Raw genomic sequence first — 22,347 nt, forward strand, 5'->3', positions numbered from 1 at the left:
TTAGTTAGTGTATGCATTGGACAAACCAAGGATTAATCCTTATCTTATCCAAAGTTATCTAAGATATAAACTTATTGTAGCAAAACAAGCTTATCCACTATTATGGACAAAATCATTATTTCTTAATTTTCTTTTTTATTATCCATTATCTATTTATCACCTATTTATTTTATAATTCAGTTGGCTAAAGTTTGACCAAGTTTACCTATATTTTGTTAAAATGATTTTTTACATATAAAGATTTAATTGCAAGAACTTTTATGATTCAAGTACTGTTGGGTAATAAATATACCAAAAAACCTAGACGACCAAAAAAATTTTAAATAAGGACTAAAATATCATAAAAATAAAATAGAAATTAAAATGTTTTTTAAAAGAAATCAGGGACCAAAATGAACTTTTGCAAGAGCTTCATCTGCCATTTTCCTCTCTCTTACACACCAAAAATATGTGTTTATTCCAATCTCATCTATTATCCAGTCCAGTCCATTGAAACATTTAACAACAAAATATCATCTTTAATGAAGTAATTAATTTAAAAAAATAAAAATAGAAAAAATCTTTTGAGATGGGGAGTATGGATTTGATTATTACAATTGTATTTACGAGTGAAAAGAAAACGATGTTTAGCTAATTGATCTTGTTATCATCCTAACTCATTCTTGTTATTATCTTAATTGCATACATTTATGTGCATTCCTTACCGTAATTGCTTGTTCATCCATAAAAAAAAATTACCACCCACGAGCGCACGCACCGAGGGGCTTTGACTGCTCGACTCCTCTTCCTCCTTGAAAGGCCAAAAACTTTCAATGGCTTTCAAGCCTAATAACAGGGATTTCACATATTAAAATTTTCAAATATCCAAGTAGAGAGCTGTAAAAAACATAAAACGGAGAGAATGACAAATGTTCTTCCAACTTCATCATGTCAAGATAAGATGAAATAGGCAAACCCTAGAGCTATTCCAGCACTCAATTTGGTTAAAAACATTGAGCAAAAATTAATATACTAGAATTAGATTGTCCTCACCTTTCTAACAGAAGGCCACTACCTGTTCTCTAACTATTATAGATACCAACTTCATAAAACGAGATTATAATCAGAGATATCTCGCTAACCCTAGCTAAACAAAAATTTCACAGCCAAAATGACCATTTATCACGTGTTTAAATAACACTGCACTTGCCGATCACCTGTAGTTTAACCGGCATGCTGTCATCCCATTCCGTACTACACTCCGGGGTTGGAGTCTCCTTGTAACAAAAAGATAAAAAAAAGGTGGGGGGGGGGGGGGCTTAGTTTTGTCAAGTGAGAATGCTGCTCAAACCGAAGATCCATCTGCATTATTGAACATAAATAAAACTCAATCATGTGCAACTTCAATCAAAATTTCTATCACCATTTTGACGCCCAGCTCCTGGTAGATACAAGAGCTTCTTGCAATTCGGCATCTGCTGGTTACCATCTATGTTTAGACATTGGATAGTCAATGAGCATCACTCATCATCCACCAAGGACATAACTGGAAGTCCCTTGCTAGAAAAGCTTGTACACTTGACTAGCAACTCATCACCAATCTCAAAGTCCCTCTTTCCATTGGTCTGCATGGAGATGCAAAGATGGTGATTTTCATGGACCAAAGAAAAGCCAAGTAGAAAATGGAGGGAGAGAAAAAGAAATGTCATTTGAATTTCAGATTTTTATTTTATTCAAGAATAAGACATCCCTTAAATCAAAAAAACAAAAGACCAAAACACAAAACCAATCATCGCCTAGAAAAGGTGCCCCTAATTTAAAACCAGATTTTTACAATAAAAAAGTTGTCAATGCTTTAAAAAGACTGGAACCCTTTCACTATAAATGAATGAATGAATTTACTAAGATTGTTTTTGTATTCTGTAGGCTGTCAACCAACTTAATCATGAACAAACAAATAATTTTTGGTTCTCAAAAATGATTACTATACAGTGGCAGCAAATAAAAAAGATAAGAAATGCAAAATATTGTTCAAGAAATACACGCCAATTCAAAATCATTAGCAATGCGTACCTCAAACCGATACATTCCACGAACTCCATTACCCAAATCAAGGACTAACCCAAGTGCACGAATTTGATAAACCTTGGCAGCAATCTTCATTCCAAGTTTCAGGCTTTTTGCACTCAAAGGTGACACCACTTTGGCATCCTCGTCATTGAAACGATCTACAGTATGTGAAGATTGACCAGAACTATAGATTGATGCATCAGAATCATCACTTTCAAGCACCTTTGTTTTTTGCTTGCGATCCCGTTTCGTAGCCCGTAAAGTTTTAGAATTGCTCTTAGAACCCTGATTCAAACTGACAGTTTTGTCCTCCTCATCACACTCTGCAGCACTTCGAATCAGAAAACCAGGATTCGAGGAAGTTGAAGGCTTTACGGTGCTCCTACTTAACATCAACTCAGCATCTGTAAGTTTCTGCTCTTCTTGTTCATTAGGCAAATTCCCAACTGAGGTCCAAACTTTAGGTGCTTCTTTAATAACAGGAACAGGCTCCTCAGTAACATTATTTTTCTTAGATTTCAACTGGGGTAAAGTTGCTTTAAGGGATAATTTGATGTTGCCACGGACATCCTGCCCTATGCACATCAAGGAAAGCTGCTGCCCAACAGATATGACATCTGAAATCTTGGAGACCTGATGAGGAGAAAAGATGTAAAACCGTATGTAGAACTTAACACAGAAGCGTAAGAATGTTAATCCATTCATAAGCCCTTAGGAGAGAAATCTGAATTCTGAAGGTATCAATAGCAGCAGAGTTTTGAGCATAAATTTCAACAGATAGGACATTCTTTAATTCCAATCACATTTTGTTTCAAAACATAAATCTAATGCACCAAAGAGTTATATCACAACTGAAAAGCAAAACATAACCAAACCATGAAAACAAAATGTTTCAATTAAGGCATCAAAAATCCATAACAACTTGATAGCCAATTCCCCTCCGTTAATTGGTTGTCGATCTTTCTTTCTTTTTCAATAATTTCTATAAGGTGTCCTCTTTCAGGTAATTGAATGCAACTGTCATTATCCAGGTAACAGATTCTGCTGAAAATATTTGTCCCTCAGCAATTACTTAAAGCATGGCACTCCAAAACTTAACAATCAAATGATAGTTGGTACGACCAATGGCCTCTTTGCAAAACATGAAACAGGCCAGGCTGCTTGCCAACTTGCATCTTGCCCCCCAAAACAGCAAGGCCTTCCCACTCCTACAACTAAAATGCTCTTTTCTCCAAGGTGGTAGATTTAATTTATTTATATTTTTTTTCATTTCATGGCACTCCCTTGTTTTTTGCTAGTATTCACTCCCAAGGCCTTTTAGCTCCATGAATAATTGTCAGCTTTAATTGTCATATGACAGTGTCATATTCTATCCAAACACAGAAGGCAAAAGGAAAAATAAAAGAACCTCTGCAAGATATATTAAAAAAATATAAAACCTTTTAATTTGTACTAGCAAAGGACAATGCTCAACAAAGACACAACAGACTCAAGACCGTATTTGATCATTCAACAAGCACAAAGTTCATAGAAGATGACCCCAGCTAATCATAAACACCCTGAAATTGGCACTTTCAAGTATAAGGTCCAATTAACTTCCTATGCTGGTAAATTTGAGTCTTTGGGACTCAAACAAACTCAAGTTTAAAATAAAAGAAATATGCTTTGATAATCTTCAATTAAATTCATCCCAAGGATGAAGAGATCGTGCCATTTTAAGAACAGAACATAAATTGCATAAGATTGCCAGAGATTTATGCATTCTATAACATGTCCCACTACTGGGCATTTAAGCAACAGAATATTGGACCCAAATAAATTGCGCAGCCAGGCAGAAAATGAAGGGAAGACAATTAATAGAGCTCCAATTTACATTATGTCACCATGCTATTTCATACCGGTTCATGTGATAATTCAGAAACATGTAGCAGACCTTGCTGGCCACCATTAAACTCCACGAAAGCACCATATTCCTTTATTGAAGAAACGATGCCTTTGTAAATCCCACCAACTTCAATTTCACGGCCGATTATAAAATCAATCTGAGGAGAAAAATGTAGAACCAGTCATGCAACTTATAACAAGCAATAGATCTCCCAATCACCACTCATTAAACCATCGAATATGGATATAATGCCATGTGAAACTTATGGCATGGAGAGGGTAAAACTGCTATCCCAGAGAATATTGCATTTTATTTCTAAAACATGAAAAGAGAGACAGACATTTATCTAAAATCTATAATTCTTTCTGGAGTGTGTGTGTGTGTGGGGGGGGGGGGGGGGGGGGAACAGTTTTCGCATACTTTGAGAATGGAGCAATTTGACAATATTAAGGATTCAGATTAAAACCCTTGAAGCACTTGGTTCCCTTGCATTCAAATTAGCATGAAAAAACTCCTAGAGTGACTGGATTTCTTTCTGTTAATAGTTCCAAAGCTTGAGAAATAGGCAGCAAAGTTCTGAGGCATGGTATGAATAATTAAAAATAATAACTGTGCTAGTGACATGAAAATTCAAGTTTTTCAATGTTGTGCAGTGCTCAAGAGAAGCAGATCTCAATCAAAATAAGGAAAGATATAAATGGCTGAACAGAACACAAAAGAGAAACAAAACCTTCTCTTGCACTCTCTCCAGTACAGTCTGATTCTTGGCAAGTATAGTAAGTGTTTCGTCGCTTACAGACATCCGTGCGCCTAGATTATGCAATAATGCACACAAAAATTGTAATATAGTCAACATCAAATTGATATCCAATCATAGTAGTTGAAATTTTCTAAAATTTACAGCATGAAGAGTTGTTTGGAATATTCTAAAAACTATTGCATTAGGTTACCACAGACTGGCAAGCATAAAAAAATTATGAAATGGATTGGTTTCCCTTGGAAAAAAAATTGTATAATCCAGAAGTCTGAAATACTTGTAACATGTTCGTAAATTGTCATTGATAACTCATCCCTACCTTACAGTGCCTATATGTTTAAAAAACACACACTAATATTCCTGTCCCGAACTTAAAGTGAACCATGTTCCACTTGTACATATTATTAGAGGAATGAACTACTATAGAGTGTCTTAAAATAAAACCCCCAAAAAATTGAAATGTTCTAACAAATCATATGAGAATAAAGAAAGCAAGTAGGAAGTGGGATGATTGACCAAGACTTGAATATGGAATATACTTTCATGGATGTGTCCTAATTACTAAAGTTTGAAATGATGAATTTCATACTAATTTATACGAACACCCTGAAAGGCAAGACAGAGTAGAAATGCTAGGTTATTAAAATGCATCATATGCAGGCATTATTTCTTCTCAATATGCCATCTATTATCAGATATTATGGAGAAGTATCAAACAATAGTCAAATGGTAAAGCATTAATAGTCAAATCACAATTCAGTGCCGAAAGACCCTATCAATTGAATGGAGCTATAATAATTTATATAATGCCACACATAGCATTGTCAAGTTTGAATTGAACCTGTATCCTCTTCAATTTTTCTCTTAAGAACACCTAGAGGCCCAATCAAGCGACGAAGAGCATCATTGCTGAACTTTAAGGTAGCTGCATCATGGATGAAAAGTTTTGAGCAGGTAGAAAATGAATATAATCAGCACAATGATAGAAAACATGCATAGAGGATGTTGAAAAACCAACCCAATCGAGGAGAATTTCTATGATCCTGAGTGCGTGGTGCACTAATCTCTTGATCCATGCGGGCAAGGATTTGAAGACGCCCTTTAAGAGCTGGCTCTAAACACTCACAAATGATATCTAAAGGAATTCCAGCGGGTTTTATATCCAACTGAACTGCAGTAACTCCCTTACGTGTTCCAGCAATTTTGAAGTCCATGTCCCCTAAATGATCTTCCAGGCCCTTGAAGAACCCAAATCCAATAAAAAAGAAACTGAGCAAAAGTTTGGAAGGATTTTCAAAAGCTGAAAACAGATAACATGAAAAATAAAGAAACTCTCGTACAAGTCCAAATGATTGCTTAATAATAGTAGCAGATAAGATTGACATTAGTTAAATAGAGAAGCTTCCAAACCAATACTAAGGAAGAAAATAACAAGCAAAAAATCCTATAACAGCTTGCAATGACCTTCAGCATTGAAATAAAAAAGTTACCAACATGTAAAAGAATATACTACAATCCACAATACAATAATGCGAACAAACCAAGTAAGAATCTCACCAAAATATCAGTCAATATACGATAGTCCTTAATTTCACCAGTTGATGGATCAACTTCACTAACAAGACCCACGGAAACACCAGCAACATGTTCTTGCAATGGAATGCCAGCATCCATCATGGCCATACTGCCTATTTGGTTGGAGGAGAAAAAGAAACATATGTCATGCTAGCTATTAACAAAAGGCATAAATGAATAGACCCGCATAGATTTATATAGTCATATGACACAAACTAAAGTTGTCAAGTTTTTTAGAACTTGTACCAAAATTCCTCACATCCTAGTCAACTTATCCTATGGTAATCACAAGAAAGTTCAATCCAACTTTTTAGGCAGATAATATGCACAAAAAGCAAACAAAGGGAAAACAATGAGCTATTATAGTTGTAAGTTGAGAAGGGAACCTCCACAAACAGTTGCCATTGAAGTTGAACCATCAGATGCCATTACTTCTGAATTGATGCGAACTGTATATGGAAAATCATCCTCAGGAGGCAAAACAGCAAGCAAGGCTTTCTCTGCAAGAGTTCCTAGAAATGATGAAGACAGCATACACAAAATATGGGTTAGAAAATCATTTAAATGCATAGGTACTTTAGTAACCATCAATTGCGGAGCAAGGTTATCAAAGTTCTAACACAATCAAGGCCAAGAAAAAATAGGTCACTGTGCTGAATCATTTAGTGCTTGGTCATTTGGAGCTAATAATTCTCAATGACTATTTTCTAAGAATTCTAAAAAGAACGAAGACCATAAGCTAAATATTTTTACACACAAAGTTATACTATATTTTGCAACCACAGGAGTTGAGAATAATAATTATATGCATTCAAGCATCAACTAATGAGGAAAAATGGCACCAGCAGGTCAACAAGGTACTAAGCTCTAAGGGCTCTTTATCTTACCCATCAAGAATGTTTCGATCTTTCTTCTTTGTCAAGTGAAATTAATTACAACCTGCTATAGAAATACAGTAAAAATCTCTAATTCTATGTTTGGAAGAAAAATGAACAACAAAGAAAAGGAGGGGGAGAGGGGTGTAAACATGGGATAAAATGAGGTAAGGAGACTAGCATTTCCTCCACTCTTTTTTGGACTTTGGATGGAGTGAAAATGGAGGGAAATAAAGTTATAATTTCTTCTTTTGTTTTAGCAAAGAAAGTGGAAGATAAAATACTTTTGTACCATTTACGTCAAATTAATGTAACACTTGTCAAGAACAATTGCAAGTCTATAACTTCTCATATGAAAAAAGGTAAAGGCGCATGGGAAAATCCCCCCCCCCCCCAATGTTTCTCTCCCTCAAGTTCCCAAGCAAGAAAAAAAAGCACTGTCCTCTCCCCATGTCCTTTTCACTCATTTTCTAGTCTCCCAAACATGGTGTAAAAGGTAGATATATATATATATATATATATATATATATGGTTGTCCAAATAATTTTAAATCATCCATTCATATAAAAAAATTTAAACCCCAAAAACAAATGAATACAATTCCATTATTAGTGTCATAAACAAGATCTGACAGCCTGCGTATGCCACTACTTCTAGGTTGGTTCTGTGATTTATTTATTTCCAAGTACTACATTGCTACTATTTTAGAATCATATACAAACAAGATTGGAATACAAATACAGTAAGGCCAATTCTTGAACAGATTACTTAGTATACAGTGGTTGATTGTTGTTAAGCTACATATCAGCTCCAACCATATTTTTTAGGATAAGTTAAAAACCTACTTGTCTTTCATCAGTGTTTGGAAGGTAACACGTGCACCATTTCAGACTAACTGCACTTTAATAAACAGATAAAAGCCAATTCTATAGTCTCAAATAAGCACACAGAATCAGCTGAATGGAATATGGACTTGCTTGCTCTATGAAACTTCCAAAACAACACCAAAAAATAGGAAATACATGTTGTAGAAAAACTAAAGCTCCATCATAATTATATGAAGTTTGACAAATTTTTAAATTAAACTGCCGAATTTAAATTAACTCAAGCTGTGAAAATATTATCTGAAGTATCAGAAGGTCAACTTGAAATAAACAAGATTTTGTACTATTCATTATTTCACTCATATGACACAGTAATATGAAAGTCAAATTGGGTTTACCATGACCAACTTCACGTCTGTTCAGACCAACTCTTTTGCCAACTTCATTAATTGAAAATGGAGGGAAACTATAATGAAGCATGAAACGCTTTGTTGGGGGTCCGACCAAGGAATCCAAACGTTGAGCATCCCTAGGTGCACCAAGAGTGACAGTACAAAGAACCTAGAGATTATCAAATATACCCTAGAGTCAAAAATACTCTCAACAAAACATAGCATTATCCTTGATTCTGTGCTTATATTTCTTGATCAAACATTTCAGCACTGTATGTCATCAAATACAGGCAAAAGAAAAAAGCAGACTAACCTGGGTATCTCCACGAGAAAAAAGTGAAGATCCATGCAAATTAGGTAAATAACCTGCTTCACAATACAATGGCCTCACTTCATCAAGGTGTCTCCCATCAACTCTAAATCCCTCTGCAATAATCCTGTTGCGGACAACCTGATATTTTTACAAGATTTGAAAACTGTGAACACTGAGCAATCCAAGTGGCAAAATAAGAATAAATGCAAACAGCTAATATGACTGGAAAAGAAAAATGTGGTGTTAATTCCAAAGGAAACTATGCAGGCCAGCCCTATAAACTTTGATAAAATTATCAGTTACTGAAGAGAAAAAAAAGTTCATTGGTACCAGTCCATTGCTCATCCTAATCAGAATAGGAAAAGGAAATTGAATAAATTTTAGTAACCACCTGTAAATTTGCAATAAAATATTAATGAAAAACTAAACAGTGAACCATTAGATTACTATTTGTGTGCACAGCTTACCCCTTTTCGTACTCTGTCTACAACCTTTGAAAGAACTGTTAAGCTTTCTGTATCACATTCTTCTTCAAGGGTTCTTTTTACTTCCTGTGCAATGTTGTCTAAGGCTTCTCCACGCTCAAACTGAACAATTAAAAATAAGTATGATATAAAACCTGAAATCATAGAGAAATATAGTATATAGTGTAATCACTATGTTCGTATCTTACACACTTACATGCACACAAGCAAACACAGCATGCTCAACACACATGTACAAAGAACTTAAACCGCAGGATAACTCGTGGATATCAGATTTTCACGCACCTTACCATACGAAGGATCTGTAAAGACAGCTTCAATCTTTGCTTCTGTCAAGTTTCGAACTTTTTCCAATGTTCTATCTGACACCAAAGATAGTTTGTAATCCTTCTTATGCTTCCCAGCTTTCGCGGCTAGTCTGATTTGAGGTTCAAGATACTTCACTGCCTGATAATCAGAGTCAAGCATAACAATCCAATCCATAAACAGAAATATAGTGGAAAATATAAAAAGTTTAACTGCTCACCTCTGGATGTGCCAGTCTTAACCCGGCTTCTAGATCTTTCTCTGAGATCCCACCAGCTTGCACATCTATCATTAGAGTTTTGTCCTTTGTACAGGCATATACTAAGTTCAGATCACTTAAGCTAAGCTGCATAGACCCAATGAGTACCAATAAGATGGAATGATATACTTGCATGACAGAAGACAATATTCATGTACTGGCTAGTTCTAGATCTTTTCAAGGTATATAACTACTTGAAGCAATTTCATCATAGGCCAGGAAAGCTTGTTTTCAGAGTCAAGCATGTAAGTTAAGAAAGAGTTAAGTATAGACGAGCAATGAATACAAAACTCTTCAGATCACAAGCGAAAGACATGTTTGTAACTGATTGTGGAAGAATTTGCTCTGCTAAAATGAACTAAACCAATATGATTTGCTATAGTAGCTATGGTCCTATAAGTTTCAGGTCTCACAAAAGTCGCTATCTTATTACTAGATTCACAGGCTCATAGTATTTGAAGACAGGAAAGAACAAAAGAATGAACCCAAAAAAAGAGAGGATTAAATAGGATACAGTTTCAAGAACTAAGGGCAAAAATCACACAATTTCAATACGCATAAGAACTATGCAACCATATGCCTTCATGATAAGCATCCGACAAATCACAAGAAACTACAAGAACTGATCTCATAACCTAAACCTACCCCAAAATATTGATCAGTGCATTGTTCTGAATAAAAAAATTAGTAAAGCAATCCACATGGAGTATCACCTCATCCATGGTTGGATTAACAACAAACTGTCCGCAAATTCTTCCTATGCGAATCACTCCGATGGGACCACCCCAAGGAATGTCAGACAGCATAAGAGCAGCAGACGTTGCATTAGCTGCCATTACATCTGGATCACGTCTCCCATCTGAAGAAAGAACACTTGCCATAACCTATGAAGAAATCAATATTTATCAGTAGACATCAAAGAATAAAAAGGGAGTCAGAAGTTACCAAAGTGAAGGGCAGGCAAAACAGTACCAACATACCTGAACCTCATGGTAAAATCCAGCAGGAAAGAGTGGTCTTATAGGTCGATCAATAAGCCGACCGCATAAAAGTTCGCGTTCTTTCGGTGCACCCTCTCTTCGCAGGTAAGTACTAGGAATCACACCTTGAGCAAATTGCTTTTCTTGATAATCAACCTTTCAAACAAATAATAATAAGAACAGCGGCATCATTTAGGGCCATTTGGTATCATTTACGGTTTCCATTTTCTTTGTTTTTCTTCTTTTTTTTTCAAGAATTCCAGTTAATGCAGGCTATAGAAAGTACACCATTTTCATTTCATATGAATTCTAGCAGCCAATAAAAGAGCAGTATCTTCTGAAAACCAATAATAAATCATTGTTTGTTTTAAACATGGTAATTAACAAAAAGGAAAATTACCGATTAAAAAATAATAACATACTGTGAGAGGCAAAAAATCGCGAACAGAATCGCCTTTAGAAGAAGTGACAGTAGAAAGCACTTTAGTCTCTTCCATCCCCAAAACGACAGAGCCATTAGCGAATCGAGCAATTTTGCCAGTTTCAAAAGTGATTAAGCGAGAACCGATCTCGAATTCTTCTCTAAAGGTCTCAAGGAACTTGGTACCGGCGGTGGAAACGGGTGGTTCCGGGTCAGGATCGGAGGGAGCGAAGCCGAGACGGCCACTACAAATGGTGCGGAACCCTAAGGATCGCCATGTAAGGAAGCGAGGGAGCGAGTTTAAAAGAGGATTTGATCTACTTGCTGCCATTATCGACGGCATTTTAGTGAAATCTGATTGACTGTGTGAGAGACAGAGAGAGGTTTTATTTTAGGGTTTAAGGGGGTTCGGAAATGTTCCTAATGAAAATGTCATGAAGGGTTTTACGGTTTTCATTGGGTGTGTTGCGGTATAGGTTAAGTTGGTTGAGTTTGGGTGGATGGCTACAGTGTAGAATAAAAAAAAATCGGTACCGAAAGTAGATAGTGCAAAGAAATATAAAAATTACATGAATCTTATATAATTACAAATAAAACTAAAACAACTATAAGTCCTTCAATAACAAAAATAAATAAATAAATAAACATACACACTTAGAGATAAAATCATATTTATATATATTTATTGTATAATATAATTACTTTCATACCCTTGAAAAAAATACACACCTAATGTCTCAGAGGTGTTTCTGGATTTTTATATTTTTATACAATGTAATTACCACATCACTTATGGGGTTAACTTTTTTTTGTCTAAGATTAAGGTATATTTTAGATTTTTTAATCTCGGATTTCTTGAAATTATCCTACAAGGTCAAGGGTATTTTAACTTTTCTATAGTTCAATAAAAAAAAATGATTAATATGTGGAGAACATGCGCTAGCAAGTAGAAGACATCCACATCCTTTGTGTGGCCCCTTTTAGTAATTGTTAGTAGCCTTTTATGATGGCATCTAAAGTATCATGTCACCCTCTACATAGTGATTTAAAGCGTGTTAGCCTTCAAGACACAAAGGAGGTCCCACAACAATTTTTCTCTCTCCTCCACCTCAAAATATGTGTTTGCCTTGCAAAGTGGTCTTTGGCCATTTAATTGTATCAAATTTGATTTATTTGTTTTTCAATTTTATTTTTTGGCATTTGATTTTTTTATATTTTTAATTAAATTTTATCTTTATTCTTGTAGTTCTTATTTATTTGGGTTTTAATATTTTTTTATCAGATTTTATTTTTTGATTTATTTCTAATTATTTTATTTTATTTTTTTTGGAGTTTGACCCTTATTTTTATGATTGCAATTCCTTTTATTTTGAGTTCTCTTATTGATTAATTGTTTTTTTTTACAATGTCATCTTTTATCATTTAATTTCATTAAATTTTCATATCATATTTGATGCTTATTTTTTTATCGTACTTTTAAAACCAAGTTTGGGAGTCCACCCCCATCAATGTCCCGAGTTACGGGTTGGGTAGAAATATCGGGGTTATCGGGGTCAATCATATTTTTTATTGTACAATAAGTAAAAATGATATTATTGGGATAAAAAAAATCAATGGGCGTTGACATGGTTTTTTCGTGGTTAATCGCTTGATTTTTTATTTAGCTAAAAAGTAAAAGTAGTATTATTTTGATAAATAAAATAATGGAGAAAAAAATTAATTATGATCCTTTTATTATTTCTTTCTCTTTGTTTTAGATTTTTTTTTCTAGTTTCATCTGTTTTCATTTGATTTTGTTTTGTTTTTATATTAAATATGTAATATCTCCATATTTAGGATTAAACAATAATCTTTTTTTTTTTCATGTTTAGTTTTTTTTTAATTACTCTTTTTTTATCATTTTCTTAATTTGTTTTATATTTCAACTTTGTCCCTCAACATTTTATTTTATTTTTTTATCCAATTTTGGTTCTCATTTTTTAATTGTTTTTTTTTATCATTTTTCTTTTTTATTGTATTTTTTTTTATTAAATCCCTTGTTATTTTCTTTCATTAATTTTTATACTAGATTTGGTTCTCATTGTTTTGGTTTTTATTTATTTTCTTTTTAGTTTTTTTATTCTCAAGAATTTTGTTCAATATTTTTTTTTGTCTTCTATATGATCATCTTGATCTCGTAATCAAAGTTGTTAGTTTCAAAGATTAGCCCGATTTAACTTTGAAATTTTTTAAAAATTTAAAATTTTATTATTTGATATTAGATTGTTGGGCCTTGAATTTTCGATTTCCCCCTTTTTTTCCTATAAGATTATCCTAAATAGCGAGTTACCCAAATTATAAATTATCACTATTTAAATTAGGGTAATCATTTTCGGTTCGGTTCGGTTTTTATTTAAAAAAATAACCAAATTGATTTAAAAAAAACTGAAACCGAACAAAAACCGGTTCAAACCGACTGGTTTCGGTTCGGTTTTATTATAATTTTTTAGTTTATTATTATGCAATCAATATAAAAATAATAATACTAACAATAAATTGTTCATGAAGATTCTATTCAAATTGTTTTTTTATTCTTAAAATCTTTAAATGAATTTTGAACATAATTTTATTTTATTTATGATTTTTTTAGCTTTTAATCTCACATCAATTTTGGATATACTATTTTGATATTTTTTTTTATTTTTTTGACAATAATAAAATATATTTTATAACAAAAACAATGATTCTAATTAAAAACCTTATATTTGCTAAGATAAATAAAAAATACACTAATAAAAAAATTTATCTTGATGGAAATTTTTTTTATTTCAAAATGATTATATCTTCAAGTTTAATAACAATGTCAAAGAATTTTTTGAAATTTAAACTTTTTCTTTTTATGTTTAAAAATATTATGATCCATGGTATCGTAGCATAAATATATAATCTAGTCCAAATCAAAATAAAACTAAAAATTATAAGACATGAATTAGTCTTTTTAGTTTTAAGAAACGAATTAGTATTTTCATTTTAAAAATTATTTATTCATTTCTTAAGATTATACCTAATTTAATATTATTGCATCATTAAAATTTTTTTTTCTCATTATCTATTTATTTTTTATCTTATAATAATAAAAAGCACTGATAATAATAGAACATACTAGTTTGTATGCTTGTATTATGTTGTTGGAGAGCTCAAATTTTTTAAATTATAAATAATATTTTCTAGTTCCATAAAATTATCTAATATTGTCATTAAACCCGAACATATAATTGTTTTAAATTTTGTTCTACAAAGAAAATTTTCTATTAATGTATCTCTTATTTATCTTAGACAACTCAATATTTTTAATTGTAAACATTGTTTATGTTTTAAAAAATTATGATTAGTGAAATAAGTTTAAAAAAAATATTGAAATAACATGTTCATATTTTTTCGTGTGATTGAAAGCCAATAAAATTATAAATATGATAAAATCATGTTCTAAATTTATTAAAATATTTTAATAATAAACAATAAGAAATTTCATAAACCATTTACTACTTCCCTAGTACCAATTTTATTTTAAAATCAAATACATAATAATTATTTTTTAAGTAAAATGTAAATATAAATTTATAATAGTATTTAAGAAGAATGTTAAAATTTAAAATTAAGTAAATTATTTTTGAAATATAAAAAAACAAGAAAAAAATTAGCTGCTTTCACTTTTTTGTTATTTTTTTAATAAAAAAGTAACAAATAATATGTCATCCATCATAATTTTAGTCATTTAAAGTGTAATATTTAGGCTGTCACATACACCTCGATTAAAGTTAGTTGGAACTTGAACTTACTGAACTTATTATAAATTAATTAAAAAAAATATTAAGTTTCTTTACTATTTTATACGAATAATAAAATATCATAAAAAACTCAGTTTTTTTTTGTGTTATAGATGAAAATGAATAAAAAAACTAAATAAATTATAAAGGATACTTTTTAATTTATTCATTTAAAAACATTAAGGAAAAAAAAAGGATAGAGAGGGAGAAAAACGGAAACTACTAAAGACAGAAGAACAGAAAGCGCAAAGAGAGTGTTGTCATATTCCATTCAATAACAGGAGTGGAATGCAAAGAGTCTGTAGTAGCGGTGCTGCTGCTCAGAATATAATAATAACAATCAAGCTAGGTGCGATGCCGGGAGTTGCTGCTGCTGCTAACACAATAAGAAGAAACCCTAACTTCTTCCATTTCTCTTCCATTTCTCGGAATTACGGAAATGGAATATCAGGGGGTGCTTTTGTCAAGAATCGTGTCACCTTTTCTTCTCCTGCTTCTCACTTCACTCGCGCCCTTTCGCTTCGATGTTTCTCTTCTTCTTCAAGTGGCTTTGATCGGGTTCAAGTTCAAAATCCCATCGTTGAAATGGACGGTAACCAAAATAAATAAAAGACTCCCTTAAACCCTTACCCTCTTCTTGCATTTTTTTCAGTTATTAATGTTCTTTTTTTCCTGTTTTGGTTTCGATTGCTGAAATTGATTTGCAGTTTCTATTATTATATTTATCTTATCGTACCTATCTTGGACAGTAACCAAGATAAACAAAAAGACACCCTTAAGGCTTAAACCCTTATTTTTGTCTTTTTAATGCGTCGATTATGTTGTGTTATTCTTAATTTATTTTATAACTTTCAAATTCGTGGATTTTGTTATCGAATTAGAGCCCTTTTTTATCAGTTTATTGTCCTTGATAATTTTTTTATTACGCATTGTTTCTTAATTTTGTGTTGTTTTTCCTTCTTTTTTTTTTACTTATAGGTGATGAAATGGCGAGGATAATTTGGAAAATGATAAAAGACAAGGTCTGTTTGTGTGCTTATTTTCTTCTATTTTTTATATTATTATTTTTGCTTCATTTTGTTTCGGATTCAATCTATTTGGGATTAAGGCTGCCTTACAATCAGGAATTGAGTGATTAGTAGTAATGGGGATTTTTATTTTCCTGGTGGTTACAGCTTATATATCCTTATCTGGATTTGGATATCAAGTATTTTGATTTGGGTATATTGAATCGTGATGCTACTGATGATAAGGTCACTGTAGAAAGTGCTCTTGCAGCTCTCGAGTAAGTTTTCTTATTTAACGACCTCAATTTTATGGAATTGTATTGCTTCATACTCTCTGCGTAGCTTTTTCTGCTAAGAACATGCGGTGGTGGTTTACACTTTGAAATTTGAACTAATTGTGTTACCATCAGTTGTAAATAATTAGGCATTAGTATTGGTAGAACTATCTTGAACTGTATGCGGTAAGTATTTTACATTTACACATTGGGTGCATTTGATTCTGGAGATATAAGCAGAGAGCATCCTAGTTGCTGGAGCATTTCTGGTTATGTATCTCTTTTCCATTTCATTTGTTTTTTTTTGTTTTTTTGTTTTTTTTTTCCTTTTGACTGAAAGATTCATTTTTCCATAATGGATATAGAGAGAGTGGGCAATAGTCGTGACATAAGATACTGCCGTTCTCCTGATAGGGCATAATAACTGCAATTGAATGCCAGTAAGATCTTTCCTCTTGGTTTGATATCTTAATGACTCCTATATTGAGGGTTTGTCGTCTTCTTGGCCTTGTAATTTCTTCAAAATAGCATATAATTTTTCCTTCAAAAAGATGAACTGAATGTGCACAGAAGCGTGTAACTTAAGGCAAAAAAAAAGAGGGGGGGAGGAATAAAGAGGTCTTGACACATACACATGCTCACATGATTATACTGAATAGTTTAATATTTAAAAGCTTGGAATATCATAAACTCTGCTGAAACATGTTGTTATTCTCGTGGTTTGTGCATTGCAGGTACAATGTTGCTGTTAAGTGTGCTACAATTACTCCCGGTTGGTCATTATGGTCTCTTTCCTGCTTTTTGGGCTTCATTTATGCTGCTGGGAAACATAGTTTCAAGAACTTGCTTACTATGTTGATTGCAACAGTTGATTCAAACACTGATAAAGTCTTTGTAGTACATGTTAATTGGTTTACTGTACTTTATGACAACTCTTTTGATTATGGTTTATTTAGCTTGCATATGGTTTTAAGGTTTCCATTCTCTGCAGATGAGACTAGAGTTAAAGAATTTGGCCTGAAGTCTATGTGGAGGAGTCCTAATGGCACCATTAGAAACATCTTAAATGGTCTGTATTTGATAAATTTGGTTCTCCCATACTTTTATGAAATATTTCATGCCTTCAATGCAAACAACTTGGTTTTGATTTATGTATGGTTGCAGGTGAAGCAATTGGTAAAACAACCAACTGTCCTATTTTCTTCTGCTTGAGAATAATATGAATACAAATTCAAGTTTTCATCACCATTATAAACATTTTATAACAGTGAGCCATCCATAGCCTATTGATAGAAAATGAAGCAAGATTTCTAAGATTATTGTTTTACTATTATTTTTATTTGATAATTCTAGATTTTATTGCTTGTTTCAGGAGTTTAATTTGAAAATCAACTAGATATAAACATGCTACATCACCTATTTTAAATTATCTTAGATTGAAGTTGCTCATGACCTGAGCCCTTGGTGGTATAATTTCTATTTTAAATTATGTATATTTAAATAATGCACAATAGGTATAAGATTTCTTGAGGACCATGAATCTCTTATCTGGCTATTCTCCCTTCTTTTGGGCAGCTGTATTGCAACTGATTTGTTTTCTTTTGTAGATAATAATTAAAAAAACTACCTTTTAAAGCTTATTAAATTATTTATAATCTACAAATAATGTTTCTCCTTTTTCTTTCATTTTTTTTCTCATAAACATCCTAGGATGTAGAGGATTGGAATGAAACATGTTGAAATATTTACTGGAAGTCTAGAAACTTTTCTGATTTTTCACAATCTCTAGCAGGCTTTGTTAGTAATTTGGCTGGCATTCTATAATTCAATTTGAGTATAACAAGGATGATTGAATGAGATGGAGAATATTGAAGCTGTGAGGTGGTCCTTTGAGCGTTGACAATTCTTGCATCTCATTGTTTGTGTTGTATAGATGTGGTCTATGAAGTACACATTGTTTGCCTTTCCTTCCCCTGGGTTATCTTGATACAGTGTTGGAACATTGAAGTTATATTGTTTAGCTTCTCTCGGGACATATTTATATTAGACTCATCTTTCATTTTTTTTATGTTTTCTGTTGTATAGGTACTGTTTTCCGTGAACCTATCCTCTGTCGAAACATTCCAAGAATTGTTCCTGGTAATGTTTTTTCTCCTAATGTAAAGCTGCATACCTATTAAATATTGTGAGACACCATTTAGTGCTTATAGATTTGATCTACAGGTTGGAAGAAACCCATATGCATTGGTAGGCATGCCTTTGGTGATCAATATCGCGCCACAGATACAATCATTCCAGGGCCAGGAAAGCTTAAAATGGTTTTTGGTGAGCTGATTTCAGTTTCAACATTGCTGCATATACAAGTAACTAATTAGAGAATCTCTATTCTTCTGAGCTACCATTGTTGCTTACCAAATTTCTCTTCCTATTACCAGTCCCAGAAGATGGTGAAGTCCCAGTGGAGCTTGATGTTTATAATTTCAAAGGCCCAGGCATAGCTCTTGCAATGTATAATGTTGATGAGGTTGCTTCTCCATGTGTTTATTCTCAAATATGTTGATTGCCGTACATCAGTTATTTTCCTAATCTTTATTTGATTGGCCAGTCTATTCGAAATTTTGCGGAGTCATCAATGTCATTGGCATTTGCAAAGAAGTGGCCTCTTTACTTGAGCACCAAAAACACTATTCTGAAGAAATATGATGGCAGGTAATTACTTCTTGTAATGAACTTCTTTCCAATCCTTTTCTTTTGGTGATGCAACAAATGTCTCTGAACCTTGACCTTTATCGATTCATCAATTAATGCTCCAATTTTCAATCAAAACTAATCCAAAAAACTGTTCACTGATATACTATTTCACAGGTTTAAGGACATATTCCAGGAGGTATATGAAGAAAAGTGGAAGCAGAAGTTTGAAGAAAATTCAATATGGTATGCTTCTATCAGTTGTGTGGTATGACTCTCTGTATCTCTTTTACCACTGTTATTAAAAATGGTTGATCCAAAGACTTTTTGTATTTCAGGTATGAGCATAGGCTAATTGATGACATGGTAGCTTATGCATTAAAAAGTGAGGGCGGATATGTCTGGGCTTGCAAAAACTATGATGGAGATGTTCTAAGTGATTTACTTGCTCAAGGTGCTGTAAATTGTTCCAACTTTTTGGAGTTACACACATCAATATGGTTCTTGTTCCTTTATCTGAATGCTGAGGACACTGTTATATTCTGGCTATTTTTTCCACCAGTATTTTTGCAAATGAAGTTTTACTGAGGGAGCTTTTTTCTAATCAGTATTTTTTTTAATTGCTTGGCAAAATCATGTTTTAAACTTTTTATTTTTGATGTAGATTAAACCAGTCTTGCTTTGCGCAGAAAATTTAATCTAAAATATAGTTATTTTCATTATTACAGTTTCTTGGGTTGAAGTGCCATGATTGATAGCAATGGACGTACTCTCTTTCAGTTTTTTCTGTTGCAGTCCTCTTTTATTGAAGATAATATTATATGGTTCTTGAAGAGAGATACCAAGTAACTTAGTGAACAGATAAAATGACAACTCTGTTGGTGTGAATGATCTGAAGAATGCATTCTCAGTATGCAATTTTTCTATTTAAACCAGTCTAAACTTGGTTTCTTTTGGGCAGGATTTGGCTCACTAGGCCTCATGACCTCTGTATTGGTTTGTATCCAATTACCGGTGTCAACCTCAATGCTGACTTTTTCTTTATTTAGTAGTTACAAAATCTTATAACTTCAAAATGTACAGTTATCTTCTGATGGAAAGACAATTGAAGCTGAGGCAGCTCACGGGACTGTAACCCGGCATTTCCGGTTGTATCAAAAGGGACAGGAAACCAGCACAAATAGTATTGCTTCAATATTTGCATGGACACGGGGTTTAGAGCATAGGTATTGTTTGCTTTATCTAATTAACCAAAAATGAAACAGATAAATTATCTCAATTTTGATTTCATCTTGTATATTATTCCTATTGCTGATTCCTCTTCATAACCTCATCCAAGTTTAGAATTTGTTTGTTCTGTCTCTGGCTGTATGTTTTCTTTTTCTTTTTTTGTGAACTGTGATATGCTCTTCATAAGCTTCAATAAAGCAGCTTCATTTCTTTAAAAATTCTGTAGTATTTTTCAAACTGTTGTTAATTAACTTTACCACTAGGCAAATGAATGAATGAGTCTATGCTTTTTATTTTTCTTTAATTCCTGTCTTTTCTCTCTTAGGGCCAAGCTGGATAACAATGAAAGGTTGCTTGATTTTGTTCTCAAGTTGGAGGCTTCATGCATTGGAACTGTGGAGGCAGGAGAAATGACCAAGGATCTTGCCATTTTGACCCATGGCCCGGGGTAAGTGGTAATGTGTTTTTATATCATGTTCTTGACCACATAATTTATTGGTTGGGTCATTTTTGTTCATCTCTGTAAGTTCAATTTTTGGAAATTCCAGTAAAGATTCAACAGAATCACCCTACATGGTCATGTACCTAATAATAAGAAGTGAATCACTGATACATGCTGTGGAGAACGAATGTTTCTGATGATGCAGGTGAAGTATTGGGCTCAGGTTCATGTAAACCTTCAAAAACAAAATGAATGGTTCTAAAACTTCTATAGAACATGTATCAGTAATTCACTTCTTATTATTAGGTACATGACCATGTAGGGTGATTCTGTTGAATCTTTTTCTGGAATTTCACTTAGTATGTAAACCTTCATGACTGGATTTTGACTTCTGAAGCCAGTTGATAATTTAATTTATTCCGACCCATCCAACTCCTCTTTCATCCAAGAAATGGTACCACGAGGCTTTCTTTCCTTTCTTTCACTTCCACTTTTAGGAGCTCTCTACTTCACAGGTTTAAATCTGAAAAAAAAAAAAAACAGTTGGTGATTTCATGTAAAAGTACACTGTTTGGTTCCAGTGCTGGAGTGGTTGTAATTGGATCAGTCAGAACAAGTGGCCTCCAGTCTTTCAAACATTATATCGAGCATTTTCCCCTTCAAAACTTTTAGTATGATGATTTTTTCATACCTTGTTAAGAAAGTTATACTCATAGTTACTGAGATACTGTTGATGCATGCAGGGTATCAAGGGAATTTTATCTTGATACTGAAGAGTTTATTGATGCGGTTGCACGAAATCTAGAAACAAAGCTTCAGGAGCCAGCTGTTGTCTAAGCGGAGAGTGTTATCATGTGGTCGTAATGAGATTCTGAGGATTGGGATAAAATTTGCATGTACCACATACTCTTTTAATTGTTTTGATCATCATAGTAGATGCAATTTTCACAGCATTACATAAAGGGTCAATTTCAATTTTCTCTGGTAGTTTTCCCTTTGGGGTTTGATGATATGAATGTCTCACTGCAAACTCTTAATGTTATGCAGTGTTCATTTTATTGATCCCAGGGGAATATGCGCAATGTTAGATCCATATCCAAATTAGATTATTAAGTGAATTTTTTTTCCCCAAAGAAAACAAACAGAGAGATTGAGATGTTGCGTTTTCTTTGGGAAATTTAGGTTATTATCTGCGTAAGACCAGTGCCATGTTTGTGCTCCACGTATTGATGTCTAGGCATCAAAGAACTGCATCTGCTACCCAAGTTTCTCCAAGAAAAAAACCATTATCGAGCTTGGATGTTGATTGAGATGCGATTTCTTGAAAATCTGAGAGGCGGGGTTGAAAAATTTGTGATTTTGAATCATCGCTGACATGCAATTTATCACAGAATAGTTGAGAACTTGTGAGATTCCAAGCCATCTAAAAAACTTGGGAATTCCTTTTATTAAATTAGCTCCTTTTTTTCAAAAGAAAATTGGCAAAATAATACAATTTGTAAAAAATATTGGTGAAAAACAAAATTTGTATATGTTGTGATTGAAAACATGACATCACAAAGAGATTATAAAATTGGTTGCATAAATTATGATGACGTGGGGAAAAAAAGAAAAAAGAAGACTTTGGATGCACTAAGATATGATTACAATATTATCAATATTATAAAAAGTATTTTAATGAGAGGAATTTAGTGAAACTAAGAAAGGTTATCAATAATGATTAAAATGTGTTATATTTGTTGCTCAGATATGATAGGTGGCTTACTTGTATTTGACGA

General features: G+C 33.0%; 2 protein-coding genes across 3 annotated transcripts; one reads left to right on the forward strand and one right to left on the reverse strand.

Annotated features, from left to right (window-relative positions):
* Positions 1 to 807: 807 nt before the first annotated feature.
* On the reverse strand, positions 808 to 11,569 carry LOC133690601 (polyribonucleotide nucleotidyltransferase 2, mitochondrial). Its single transcript, XM_062110831.1, has 16 exons — positions 11,123 to 11,569; positions 10,701 to 10,856; positions 10,434 to 10,604; positions 9,682 to 9,807; positions 9,441 to 9,602; positions 9,138 to 9,257; positions 8,671 to 8,808; positions 8,364 to 8,526; positions 6,653 to 6,778; positions 6,249 to 6,379; positions 5,710 to 5,929; positions 5,533 to 5,616; positions 4,665 to 4,744; positions 3,948 to 4,091; positions 2,053 to 2,682; positions 808 to 1,604 (listed from the first exon to the last, which is right to left on the reverse strand). Exons 1-16 carry the CDS (start codon positions 11,462 to 11,464, stop codon positions 1,500 to 1,502), a joined length of 2,898 nt encoding a protein of 965 aa, XP_061966815.1. The 5' UTR covers positions 11,465 to 11,569; the 3' UTR covers positions 808 to 1,499.
* A 3,594-nt stretch (positions 11,570 to 15,163) lies between these two features.
* LOC133681079 (isocitrate dehydrogenase [NADP]) lies at positions 15,164 to 21,627 on the forward strand. Of its 2 annotated transcripts, none has more exons than XM_062104169.1 (15): positions 15,164 to 15,519; positions 15,906 to 15,949; positions 16,103 to 16,212; positions 16,944 to 16,981; positions 17,201 to 17,278; positions 18,295 to 18,348; positions 18,433 to 18,534; positions 18,645 to 18,733; positions 18,815 to 18,918; positions 19,075 to 19,143; positions 19,236 to 19,351; positions 19,859 to 19,893; positions 19,981 to 20,123; positions 20,453 to 20,582; positions 21,313 to 21,627. In XM_062104169.1, exons 1-14 carry the CDS (start codon positions 15,216 to 15,218, stop codon positions 20,577 to 20,579), a joined length of 1,413 nt encoding a protein of 470 aa, XP_061960153.1. In that variant the 5' UTR covers positions 15,164 to 15,215; the 3' UTR covers positions 20,580 to 20,582; positions 21,313 to 21,627. The 2 variants fall into 2 exon arrangements, with proteins under 2 accessions (XP_061960153.1, XP_061960152.1); XM_062104168.1 differs by having other exon boundaries at positions 15,165 to 15,519; positions 20,453 to 20,575.
* The last annotated feature ends 720 nt before the right edge of the window (positions 21,628 to 22,347 follow it).

Source organism: Populus nigra, chromosome 1 (genome assembly GCF_951802175.1).
Source record: "Populus nigra chromosome 1, ddPopNigr1.1, whole genome shotgun sequence".
NCBI classification, from domain to species: domain Eukaryota; kingdom Viridiplantae; phylum Streptophyta; class Magnoliopsida; order Malpighiales; family Salicaceae; genus Populus; species Populus nigra.